Source organism: Oncorhynchus gorbuscha, linkage group LG02 (assembly GCF_021184085.1).
Source record: "Oncorhynchus gorbuscha isolate QuinsamMale2020 ecotype Even-year linkage group LG02, OgorEven_v1.0, whole genome shotgun sequence".
NCBI classification, from domain to species: domain Eukaryota; kingdom Metazoa; phylum Chordata; class Actinopteri; order Salmoniformes; family Salmonidae; genus Oncorhynchus; species Oncorhynchus gorbuscha.
The window spans coordinates 38,060,521-38,074,385 of NC_060174.1; the positions used below are offsets into that span (position 1 = coordinate 38,060,521).

The 13,865-nt window shown below is 43.0% G+C and overlaps 1 protein-coding gene across 1 annotated transcript; it reads right to left on the reverse strand.

Annotated features, from left to right (window-relative positions):
- Positions 1-2,463: 2,463 nt before the first annotated feature.
- fam185a (family with sequence similarity 185 member A) lies at positions 2,464-13,782 on the reverse strand. The gene is made up of 8 exons (XM_046309071.1): positions 13,106-13,782; positions 12,648-12,757; positions 6,398-6,490; positions 6,130-6,268; positions 4,652-4,693; positions 4,458-4,556; positions 4,124-4,258; positions 2,464-4,018 (listed from the first exon to the last, which is right to left on the reverse strand). Exons 1-8 carry the CDS (start codon positions 13,527-13,529, stop codon positions 3,906-3,908), a joined length of 1,155 nt encoding a protein of 384 aa, XP_046165027.1. The 5' UTR covers positions 13,530-13,782; the 3' UTR covers positions 2,464-3,905.
- Between the last annotated feature and the right edge of the window lie 83 nt (positions 13,783-13,865).

A 13,865-nucleotide genomic window follows, 5' to 3' on the forward strand; every position in this document is an offset into this window, starting at 1 on the left:
GAGAGAGAGAGAGTAGGAGAGAGAGAGAGAGAGAGAGAGAGAGAGAGAGAGAGAGAGAGAGAGAGAGAGAGAGAGAGAGAGAGAGAGAGAGAAGGAGGGGGCTCCAGCTTACGCACTGGTTTTAAATTACAACACACACACCCACATGCACATGTACTCCAGCATGAACAAGGACTCTCACCAGGGCCAGCATTTTTCCAGCTGGTTAAGTGGTTGTACTTTGCTGCGAGAGAGAGACAGAAAGGTTGCAGCTAACTTGTTTGTTGAAAATTACATGTCCATATTCACCCGCTCCCTCTCTCACCCCACTGCTCTCTATTGTTCTAATGTAGTGTGTGTGCGTGTGTGTGTATGTGTGCGTGGGTGCGTGCACGTGTCTTGTCCCTAAAGATCTCAGTGGATGGTTTCAGGTACATAGCAGCGGGCTGCCGTCTGCTGCAGCAGAAGTCTTCAATGACATGCCCACTCTGTCAGACAACTGTGTGCTGGTACGTATGGAGCTACCAGACAACTAATTTAGGCTCTGGCCAATAGTTGTTCTCTTTCTAGGGAATAGTACCATCTTTTTTAACCACCATTGGCTACCTGTGTATTTTGTGAGTGAATGAGTTAATGGACCTCTGCCTGTCACTGTCTGGTTTCCTCCAGTTGGAGCTAGACTCTAAGTATCACTCTCTGTCTGCCATCTCCCTATGGAACACGGCCCATCTCTCAGACTTTGTCCATCTCTGAGATGAACAACCTCACCAAGTTCAGAGTGGATGGTGAGGGTCTGTGAGTGTGTGTGCCACGACTCATGTTCCATATCTGTGTATAAGTTTTCGTTGATTGTCTTGGCAACTATCGTTGTGGTGAGTCTCATTGCCGGGGTGATGTTTACAGGGAAACTGATTGGGTGACTAAGTGACAAGCTACAGGCCTTATTTCATGTGATTGGTCTGTGACATCAAACCATGATGCAGCATCCAGCAGCATGGAGAGAAACATCTTGTGGGCCATGTTGTGGGTCAACCCTGGAACTTTGGAAATCCACACATTTTTGGCCTTATACAGTGCTGTATCTGGCACAGGTCACTGTTAAGTGATCAGCCAATGATTATAGCTCTTCAGCCAAAGGAGATAGTCAGTTTGTTTCTGAAGATGTGATTAGTCAAGACAGACGGTTCAGGGGCATTATCAACACACACACATAGTTTGTTATGGTGTGTGTTGTTCTGACAGTATATCTGTGTGTTCCTGTAGGTAGCAGTCAGAGCTCTGTGTCATAGCTCTCCAGGCCTCGCTACACACCATGCTGCTTACTGCCCCAGAATGACTGACACCAGTCAAGTCTATGGGCGCCATCCCAAACCTGGTCTATCTCAACATCTCACACTGCAGTAGGTGTTTGTGTGTGTGTACTGTCTCTCTACTTTAGATTACATCCGGTTGCGACACCTGACAGTGTGTGTGTATGAGTGCATGCTTGTTGCAGGGTGAATAATAGGCGCAATGATTCCATGACTTTAGGGTTCTCTGCCTCTAAACTGAGGGAGCTGAATCTGAGCAACTGCAGCCACATCAATTTATCTATCATGAGGGTGGCTCAGAGTAAGGTCACACAAGTACATAAACACACATATTACACACATGTACTGTACACGCATTGACTGACTGGCGTGATGTGTTTGTACTAGTTGCAGTGAGCTGAACCACCTGAGTGTGTCTTAAAGCCAATCTATTCTTGCTCCGAAAATGTAATCCGGAGGCTCCTCGTGGAGGGTTTGATGCAATTGCGGAGCCTCTGGAGGCTTGCAGAAGCCAAATTGAGCTCCGTGCTGCATTGCTGTGTGCCTCCCAAATTTTGTAAAAATGCGTAGGCTCCATATAGCTCTGCTTTGATTGATTGGCGGTAGGTCCTGTATAAACAAACTCACTTCCTTGACAACTTCCACTTTTTCTGCAAAGTGCAAAAAGTGTGTTTGCTCTGACTTCTGTGGAGGCCACATCGCAGGAAATGCTGTATGTCCAATGCAGAACTTGGATTAACCATGCAGAGCCTTTTACTGTGATAACATGTTTGATTCTGGCCTGGAGTGGCTCAGTAGCAGTTCCTCTCTCCTCCCTCTAGACATCAGTCAATGCAACATCATGGACTAGGTAATGCTTCCATAGCTTGCTGTATATGTGTGTAGAATTACAGTTAGCCATGTCAAACACCCCCCAAAATGTACTTATGTTTTCAGGCCGTGAGACTGCAGCCCTGAGCAGTGGGAGCACAGTAACAATGTAGCCCCCTACTAGTTTGGCTATGACTGCTGTATCCAATCAGATGATCCAACTAGAACAAGGACACCTAGGAGGAAGACAAGCCAGCACCAAGTAGAAATAACAAAAATAGGAATTTGATAAAGGCCCGTGGAGAGGACTACAATTACACAACATGAGTACACAGTCCATGCAGACAAACAAAAACACCAGGACTGAGTTTATACAGTTTATATATACATTCCAACTACCAATTTAAGGTAAACCAAATCCCTACCATTCACTGCACCTTTTACTCAATGTCAAGCACCTGACTCGGATGACCAAAGATGAATAACCACAAAACAGATTATTTTTAGGCTAGGAAATATTGTTGAATAGCAGAACATCAATGCATTATATACATTTATGTAAAGCTTTTACATCAAAACATTTCAACTGAGTGGGAGAAAGGATCTAGATTTTTTATATGCATTACAACAGATTATTGAATTTCATTTACATCATACAGCAAAAACAGTTTTGCATTGAAGTAATATTCAAAAAACAAAATTGCCTCAATTATTTAATTGTCAGTGTTCACGTCAACACTTTTCCCAGTATTTTTTTTCCACAGTAGATTGAACCCCCCATGAATAGTTTAAAATAAAAGGCAACAACAAACACTGTCATTCTTTTACGAAGCATCCCAAAACATTTTGTACATTTTGCAGTTTCAACCCTACGGTCAGAAAGTCTTAAGAGTGAGGTTCTCCTGGTTTGTCATAACAAACAAGACAATTATCTTCCTCAATAGTGTGTAATGAATTCTACTAGATGAAAAGCCAAAATGAATATACATCCTGCCATTAAAAGAAAGCTAAAACATTTACATTTCACATACTATCAAACTTTCTATTTTCACATTGTATTTCAAACGCAAGCGAGGGTATTCAGAAACAGCCAATGACTGAACTAGCCTGGCTGCCACTAGATTCATGGGGTGGCAGGGTAGCCTAATGGCTAGAGTGTTGGAAAGGTTTCATGTTCAAATCCCCGAGCTGACAAGATACAAATCTGTCATTCTGACCCTGAACAGGCAGTTAACCCACTGTTCCTAGGCAGTCAATGAAAATAAGAATTTGTTCTTGCCTAGTTGAATAAAGGTACATTTGAAAAAAATGATGCTTGAGCCATTTCATGACAACAGTTGGCTAAAGCAGAAACATTCTAATTGATTTCTGTTCTTAATCAATAGTTTTTGGTGAATTTCATGATCAAGTTTAAATCATATCTGTAGCATTGACAACGGCTACTAGGCTTGATCACGATCATGTTTTGCAACTACATTTAGACACGTAATAAAGCCTAGTAGCCGTTGTCAATGCTACAGATATGGGGTTCTCCGTCTGCATGTGTCAAGGCTCCCAGAGGGCGATTCATTTCATCGTATCACTGATCGGTCTCCCAGTTCCACTTTGGCAACTTTCTCTTCTTTTTTTTCTCCTCTCCTATGTCAGCTCAGCAGTAACAGAGAAAGACAACTGTGGTTGGACTCTGCCCAACAGTCACAGCCAATGAGATAGTTATGTCTACACTTCTTGTCCCTGAGGACTTAGTTCAGTAGGTAGAGAGGAGGTAGGTAGGACATTTTTGGAATGGGGCGTAGCAGTGAAGCCTCAGCTGCCCAGCTTCAGAGACTCAAACCAGCTCTGTGCCTTCAGGGTGATGGAGCCTCTGTCTGCCTGGGCCCTGATCCACTGGTCACCCTGGAGTTGCCCATTCATATGACCTACAGGGAGAGCAGAATAAATGGAATCGGGTGGGTTTAGTACTAACAGTAGCAGTTGTGTACTGTACTCACTGGGTCCCAGTAGTATTTATAGGGATGACTGACCAGTGACAGTAGTCATGCTATCTTTGAAATCTCTCTCTGCTTGCTGAAGGACTATCTCTGGGCTGATCTCTACTGACATTCCACACAGCTGCACTCCTGCTCTTATAGAGGAGGGGACACGCACAGACACTGCACCTGAGAGAGGGAGGAAGAAGGGGGGGGGGTAGAAAGCAAAAGGGAGAAAATGGTGATGGGAAGACAGTGACAGGGGAAGACTGGGTCAGAGGTGTAACATTGGAGAGAGAGAAAGAGTCAATTCAGAAGGATGACCAGATGTGGCTCATCATATTGAGCATTCTATACACAGTACATCCACCCAGAATGTTATGTTTACCTTGCTGAGAGTGGAGTTCTGCACTGCCACGGTCTCCTACATATGCGTCAATGTTTCCACTCTTTGACAACACCTTCAGGTAGCCATTGTTAGAACCATCTGGCAAAACGTGTCAAAGTTTAAAAAAAAGTTTAAAATCAGGTTAAAATAGCCTCAAACAAAATTTGACACAATCTGAGTATTGTCCCACTTACCTACAATTATATCTCCAGTCTCATTCCGCACTGTGGCATCGCCTGTATGACAAAGAAACTAAAACGTGAGATGCTGATGTACCCAGAGAGCTCACAGGCTAATAGTTTCCATGTCCTCTAGAAGAACAGAGAGGCTGTCTATCTCAGAGGAAATCCCCATTAATTATGGCTGACTCATCCTCTTCTCACCTCACTTTCTCTCCGTTAATTGCTCTTCCTGGTTGTTTTCTTTGCCAGAGGTTCCTCTTCTTCTTTCACTCTACCTAACCTTGATTTATCTAAGCAGTGACTCACTCAGGCCATCCACAACATAATCATCTTGTTTACACCAAGTTAGGGAAAGCATTTAAGTCTCTAGTCTAGTCTAATGGTAGTCACTAAACCAAAACAGTATTGACCAGGAAAAACTCTGTGCCTTAGATATAGCTGATAAATAGTGCCCAGGGTTTTTGCATGACATGTCACGTGTTCAATGAAAATTCAGGGCCCTAACTAAACGTGCTGGCCAGTATTTGGCAGTATACAGTTGAAGTCAGAATTTAACATACACTTAGGTTGGAGGCCTACAAACCTGACTCAGTTACACCAGCTCTGTCAGGAGGGAGGGGATAAAATTCCCCTAACTTATTGTGGGAAGCTTGTGGAAGGCTACCTGAAAGGCAATGCTACCAAATACTAATTGAGTGTAAACTTCTGACCCACTGGGAATGTGATGAAAGAGAAAAAAGCTGAAATAAATGATTCTCTCTACAATTATTCTAACATTTCATATTCTTAAAATAAAGTAGTGATCCTAACTAACCTATGACATGGAATCTTTTACAAGGATTACATTTCAGGAATTGTGAAACTGAGTTTAAAAGTATTTGGCTAAGGTGTATGGAAACTTCCGACTTCAACTGTATATGACTAGGTATACAGTATTATATTGTGGCCAACATGTACAGTCCATTCGGAAAGTATTCAGACCATTTGACTTTGTCCAAATATTGTTACGTTACAGCCTTATTCTAAAATGTATTACATTCATTTTTGTTCCTCAAATCTACACACAACACCCCGTAATGACAGTGAAATCAAGTCTTTAGAAATGTTTGCAAATTCATTAAAAAAAAAGAATTTAATACAGAGAAATGCCTTATGTAAATAAGTATTCAGAACCTTTGCTATGAGACTCCAAATTGAGTGCAGGTGCATCCTGTTTCTATTGATCATCCTTGAGATGTTTCTACAACTTGGAGGCCACCTGTGGTAAATTTAAATGTATTTGGTGAAGGTGTATGGAAACGTCCGACTTCAACTGTATGTGAATTCAAACCGATATCACAACGACAAAGTATCCCACAAACCACTATCATTACCATTGACTCATAAAAGCCAAAGCTCTGGGGTGACAATGTTTCAAGTCTCATGAAGGCCATGTTACTATGCAATGCTAACTGTACCATCCACTATATGCGCAGCACTCCCCTCCTCACCATGTATGTGTCCCAGCTGTATCCTCCCTGAAGAGGACGATATGGAGGTGGACTCAGCGTAGATGGCTTTCACCTTCAGAGGGCCATGTTCTGTCGACACGTTCATAGTAGTACCCTGGATCTTCTTCACATTCACCGCCTACAGACACAGAAAGAGCTTATATCTAGTATTAACTGTAATACTCATAACATTCAACACAAATATACTTATATAAAATAAACATAATTGGGTAGGGTAGGTCTCAGAGTATAACAGCAGCTACTGTACACTGTGTCCAGATGTGCTGATGTCCACATTGCCATGGATGGTTCCCACCCCAGTGACGTTGCCCCCCTGGGACTGAACCTGCACCTGGTGACCCTGTAGAGTAGAATAGGAGATTTTTTACGATGGAAATATTTTTTTCCCATTGCCCCCAAAACCCACACAAGAAAATGCATGCCCAAGCAATATCTAATCTCCCCCTAACCTTCTAGGTATAGCCACGGGAAGTAGGGGTGCTGAGGGTGAAGCACCCACTGACAAATCGAAATCAACCTTTCACCTGTGAGTTCCAAATATCTCAAACGGTCATCCCAGCGTGAGTTGTTTTATGCATGTGATGTCTGAATGCAATCGTGCTTCTACACCTGCATTGCTTGCTGTTTGGGGTTTTAGGCTGGGTTTCTGTACAGCACTTTGAGATATCAGCTGATGTACGAAGGGCTATATAAATACATTTTATTTGATTTGATTTGAATCACGGTTACAAAATGTGATTATTACGCAACAGGACAGTTAACCCGCGCTGCCTGCTAATTATATTTTTATCATGTTGTTTCTACTGTATGTATATATATCTATGATAATGTATTTACTGTATTATTCACATGTTTTCAAGTACTGTGACAAATAATGCATTCCGATTATCGCATAGATTGTAATGACACCTATGATGCTAAAGGCTAGACTTGTAGCCTACATTTTCCGGTTTGCATGATTGTGTTATGCTGTCTCTACTTCTGTGAATGTCTGAACATTGCATGCAAAAAGAAACGGGTCACATTCAGAACATTTGTAAGGACTGTGTTTGTGCAAAATGTTTCTGTGAAAAAACAGTGTGGCCAGCTCAAACACTGACTTGCATCAATTGAAACTGGATGCTCTAAATAAGCGTTCGAATCACACCGGTTTGAGCGTATGCTGCAATGGCAATACATTAATAAAACCAAAAGCTTACCTTGACTTGGAAGAGTTCCCGTGTTGGATAGTCATAGCTAGCTAGCTAAAATAGCAACCCTCTATGTTTAAGTAGGCTAAACTAGCTAGCTGGATTGACTAAGTGAAAAGAAAAACACTATGAAATATAGCTAGCTCTCCCTTTTGCTTCTCCTTAATTTTTGAAGAAATTAATTTGTTCAATACTGTCTCTCTAGAGTCACCCAGAAGCGGCGCTCCTAGTGGCCAGGGACTTTAGCACAGGCAAACTTAAATCAGTTTTACCAAATTTTTACCAGCATGTCACATGTGCAACCAGAGAAAGAAATCCCAGACCACATTTACTCCACACACAGAGATGCAAACAAAGCTCCCCCCGTCCATTTGGCAAATCCGACCATGATTCGATCCTCCTGATTCCCGCTTACAAGCAAAAACTAAAGCAGGATGTACCAGGGACTCGCTCAACACGGAAGTGGTCAGATGACGCGGACTCTACACTATAGGACCGTTTTGCTAGCAAAGACTGGAATAGGTTCCGGGATTCATCCAATGGCATTGAGGACTATACCACCTCAGTCATCGGCTTCATCAATAAGTGCATCAACAACGTCGTCTCCAGAGTGACAGTACGTACATATCCCAACCAGAAGCCATGGATTACAGGCAACATCCGCATCGAGCTAAAGGCTAGAGCTGCCGCTTTCAGTGAGCGGGAGACTAATCCGGACACTTATAAGAAATCCCGCTATGCCCTCAGGTGAACTATCAAACAACCAAAACGTCAATACAGGATTAAGACTGAATCCTACTACACCGGCTCCAACGCTCGTCGCATGTGGCAGAGCTTGAAAACTATTACGGACTACAAAGGCAAACCCAGACGCTAGCTGCCCAGTGACGCGAGCCTACCAGACGAGCTAAATGCCTTTTATGCTCGCTTCGAGGCAAGCAACACTGAAGCATGCATGAGAGCACCAGCTGTTCTAGTTGACTTTGTAATAACGCAATAAAGGTTGCCAAAGTGAACAAAACCTTTAAACAGGTCAACATTCACAAAGCCACGGGGCCAAATGGATCACCAGGACGTGTACTCAAAGCATGCTCGGACTAACTGTCAAGTACTTTCACTGACATTTTCAACCTCTCCCTGACCAAGTCTGTAATACCTACGTTTCAAGCAGACCACCATAGTCCCTGTGCCCAAGGAAGCGAAGGTAACCTGCCTAAATGATTACCGCCCTGTGGCACTCATGTCGGTAGCCATTAAGTGCTTTGAAAGGCTGGTCATGGTTCACAGCAACAGCATCCTCTTGGACACCCTAGACCCACTCCAACTCGCATACTGCCCCAACAGATCCACTGATGACGCATTCTCAATCGCACTCCACACTGCCCTTTCTCACCTGGACAAAAGGAACACCTATGTGAGAATGCTGTTCATTGACTACAACTCAGCATTCAACACCATAGTGCCCATGAAGCTCATCCCTAAGCTAAGGACTCTGGGACTAAACACCTCCTCTCTGCAACTGGATCCTGGACTTCCTGACGGGCCACCCCCAGGTGGTAAGAGTAGGCAACAACACGTCTGCCACACTGACCCTTAACACTGGGGCCCCTCAGGGGTGTTTACTTCTTCCCCTCCTGTATTCCCTGTTCACCCACGACTGCATGACCAAACATGACTCCAACACCATCATTAAGTTTGCTGACGACACAACTAATCACTGACAATACAGCCTATAAGGAGGTGGTCAGAGAACTGGCAGTGTGGTGCCAGGACAACAACCTCTCCCTCACTGTTAGCAAGACAAAGGAGCTGATCGTGGACTACAGGAAATGGCGGGCCGTACAGGCCCCCATTAACATTGACGGGGCTGTAGTGGAGTGGGTCAAGAGTTTCAAGTTCCTTGGTCTCCACATCACCAACGAACTATCATGGTACAAACATACCAAGACAGTCGTGAAGAGGGCAGGACAAAACATTTCCCCCCTCAGGAGACTGAAAAGATTTGGCATGGGTCCCCAGATCCTCAAAAGGTTCTACAGCTGCACCATCGAGAGCATCCTGACCGGTTGCATCACCGTCGGCGCATGTGATAAATACAGTTTGATTTGAACTACTCACCACATTTTATGCACTGCAGTGCTAGCTGTAGCTTATGCTTTCAGTACTAGATTAATTCTCTGACCCTTTGATTGGGTGGACAACATGTCTGTTCATGCTGCAAGAGCTCTGATAGGTTGGAGGGTGTCCTCCAGAAGTTGTCATAATTACGGTTTAAGTCTATGGAAGGGTGAGAACTATTGGCCTCCTAGGATTTGTATTGAGGTCAATGTACCTAGAGGAGGACGGAAGCTAGTTGTCCTCCGGCTCCACCATGGTGCTACCCTAGAGTGCTGTTGAGGCTACTGTAGACCGTCATTGCAAAACAGTGTTTTAATCCATTATTTGGTGATGTGAATCTATTTAGTATATTTTTTATCTAAAAAGACTCATTTTAATGTTTCTATTTTTTATGAAATTCGGAGGAGAATGGTCCATCCCTTCCTCCACAGAGGAGGCTCCGCTGCTTTACACACTCCACTGCTTTACACTTCAACCGATCGCTGCCCGCACCGGCCCGCCCGTCCAGCATCACCACTCTGGACTAGAGGTCAACCGATTAATCGGAATGGCCGATTAATTAGGGCCGATTTCAAGTTTTCATAACAATCGGAAATCTGTATTTTTTTTTACACCTTTATTTAATCTTTATTTAACTTGGCAAGTCAGTTAAGAACACATTTTTATTTTCAATGACGGCCTCGAAACGGTGGGTTAACTGCCTCGTTCAGGGGCAGAATGACAGATTTTCACCTTGTCAGCTCGGGGGATCCAATCTTGCAACCTTACAATTAACTAGTGCAACGCAATAACGACCTGCCTCTCTCTCATTGCACTCCACAAGGAGTTTACGCCTGTTACGCAAATGCAGTAAGCCAAGGTAAGTTGCTAGCTAGCATTAAACTTATCTTATAAAAAACAAGCAATCATAATCACTAGTTAACTACACATGGTTGATGATATTACTAGATATTATCTAGCGTGTCCTGCGTTGCATATAATCTGACTGAGCATACAAGCATCTAAGTATCTGACTGAGTGGTGGTAGGCAGAAGCAGGCGTGTAAACATTCATTCAAACAGCACTCTCGTGCGTTTTGCCAGCAGCTCTTCGTTGTGCGTCAAGCATTGCGCTGTTTATGACTTCAAGCCTATCAACTCCCGAGATGAGGCTGGTGTAACCGAAGTGAAATGGCTGGCTAGTTAGCGCGCGCTAATAGCGTTTCAAACTTTACTCGCTCTGAGCCTTGGGGTGGTTGTTTCCCTTACTCTGCATGGGTAACGCTGCTTCGATGTGGTGGCTGTTGTCGTTGTGTTGCTGGTTCGAGCCCAGGGAGGAGCGAGGAGAGGGACGGAAGCTATACTGTTACACTGGCAATACTAAAGTGACTATAAGAACATCCAATAGTCAACAGTTAATTAAATAGAAATGGTATAGAGGGGAATAGTCCTATAATTCCTATAATAACTACAACCTAAAACTTCTTACCTGGGAATATTGAAGACTCATGTTAAAAGGAACCACCAGATTTCATATGTTCTCATGTTCTGAGCAAGGAACTGAAACGTTAGCTTTCTTACATAGCACATATTGCACTTTTACTTTCTTCTTCAACACTTTGGTTTTGCATTATTTAAACCAAATTGAACATGTTTCATTATTTACTTGAGGCCAAATTGATTTTATTGATGTATTATATTAAGTTAAAATAAGTGTTCATTCAGTATTGTTGTAATTGTCATTATTACAAATACATTATATATATATATATATATATATAAATTAAATTATACTTTTTTTTTGTTAAATCAAAATAATATATAAGTGTTTTTTTTGGCAATTTTTTTCATTGTATTTTTTATTATTTAAAATCGGCCGATTAATCGGTATCGGCTTTTTTTTGGCCCTCCAATAATCGGTATCGGCGTTGAAAAATCATAATCGGTCGACCTCTACCCTGGACGGTTCTGACTTAGAATATGTGGACAACTACAAATACCTAGGTGTCTGGTTAGACTGTAAACTCGCCTTCCAGACTCACATTAAGCATCTCCAATCCAAAATTAAATCTAGAAACGGCTTCCTATTTCACAACAAAGCATCCTTCACTCATGCTGCCAATCATACCCTCGTAAAACTGACCATCCTACCGATCCTCGACGATGTAATTTACAAAATAGCCTCCAACACTCTACTCAACAAATTGGATGCAGTCTATCACAGTGCCACCTGCTTTGTCACCAAAGCACCATATACTAACCGCCACTGCGACCTGTATGCTGGCTGGCCCTCGCTTCATACTCATTGCCAAACCCACTGGCTCCAGGTAATCTACAGGTCTCTGCTAGATAAAGCCCCGCCTTATCTCAGCTCACTGGTCACCATAGCAGCACCCACCCGTAGCACGCGCTCCAGCAGGTATATCTTTAAGCACCAGCTGTCAGAGCAGCTCATATCACTGCACCTGTACATAGCCCATCTGTAAATAGCCCATCCAACTACCTCATCCCCATACTGTATTTATTTATTTAGCTCCTTTGCACCCGATTATTTTTATTTCTACTTTGCACATTCTTCCACTGCAAATCTACCATTCCCATGTTTAATTGGTATATTGTAATTACTTCGCCACCATGGCCTATTTATTGCCTTAACCCCTTATCTTACCCCATTTGCACACATTGTATATCGACTTTTTCTAACTGTATTATTGATTGTATGTTTGTTTATTCCATGTGTAACTGTTGTTGTATGTGTCAAACTGCTTTGCTTTATCTTGGCCAGGTCGCAGTTGTAAATGAGAACTTGCTCTCAACTAGCCTACCTGGTTAAATAGGTGAAATAAAATAAAGGTGAAATAAGGTGAAATAAAATAAAATGAAAGCTGTGGATGTAAACGTGGTTAATATAATGTTTGGATTCAGTCTCGTGTCAGGTGAACCTTTGTGTCCTCACCTTTTGGTCTAATAATTTTCTCAATCTCCAAACTGTTTCTTTTCAACTGCTACCATGTTTATCTATATGCTTTATATATTTATTCTGTATTAACTTGCTTTGGCAATGTAAACATGTGTTTCCCATGCCAATAAAGCCCTTTGAATAAGAATTGAAGGTGCTGCTGGGCCATTATAACAGATGTGGCTGTAGTTTTAGTCAAACTATAACCTTATTCATATTTCACTTGACTGTACAGACTTTAATCATATTTACCTTGACTGAGTGCAGCACACAATTCCCCCTCTCTGTCTGCACCCTGCAGGTATCACACTCCATCTTCTGGACATGCACGTTGCCCTCTCCTTGAGTGGTGATGTAAAGGTCTGACAGACACACACACACACACACACACACACACACACACACACACACACACACACACACACACACACACACACACACACACACACACACACACACACACACACACACACACACACACACACACACACACAGTTTTGCTGTCATATCTAACTAATCACTGGTTTTATAAGAGGGAGAGGAAGTGCTTGGCTTGGGGTCATCATATCAATAATTAATCATGAGCATCAGCTGACAGTCTGATCCTAGTACAGTTAGTACACCTAGAGCCATTATCTTAATGGACTTAATTCATGAAGCAGACAGTGACTCTAAACTCGTGATTCAACTTCACAAACCAAAACACTCACCGCTTTTGATGGGAGCGGTCAGCTCCACTGACACGTTGCTGTTTTTGACCTCGGACGAGATGGACAGTTCCCTGTTTTGGTCATCATAGTGCACCTGGAAGTTGTCTAGTTGGACGGCTTGATCTGCGCTGGTGCCATGAATGGTGATGAAGGCCCGGTTCGCCTCGGGGAAAGCGTGCGGGTCCAGAGGTCGTACGGAGATGTTACATTGGAGCTGAACCCGTACTTTGCTGAAGGGGTTAACAACAAGAGTCCACTGCTTCAAGGGTTTGCTCGCCTCTTTCTTGGTTGAAGAGCAGGGAGAGGTCGAGAACGCCTTCAGCATCAACAAGGAAGAGTCTTGGAGGTTATTTGGACACGCTGCCAGAGACCTCCAGCGTAGAAGTCCGAGACTTATACGTTGGTTCGCGGAACAACAAAACATCACGGTCACAGATCATAAACAGTCTTGAAAAGACTTAAACATTTGCACCAGGGCTCCTTTATTGCGGCGCGGAACTCCGTTGCGTTACGCTCCACGTCCTACGGGAAGACAATACTTTTGGCCAAAGGATGATGAAACAAGCTCGAACTCCTTAGGTTATATTCTAACCAAATACAGGTTTAGAACCACTGTGTTTTTGCCCTGTCCAAAAATAAACCAGCCTCTCGTCACTCACTATCAGCAGCGTCTAAGTACTTCCGGGTGAGGGATTTTTGAAAATTTCTAAATAAAAGTACCCCACGTAATAGTAGAAAACTGTAATTAACCTGCATTTAT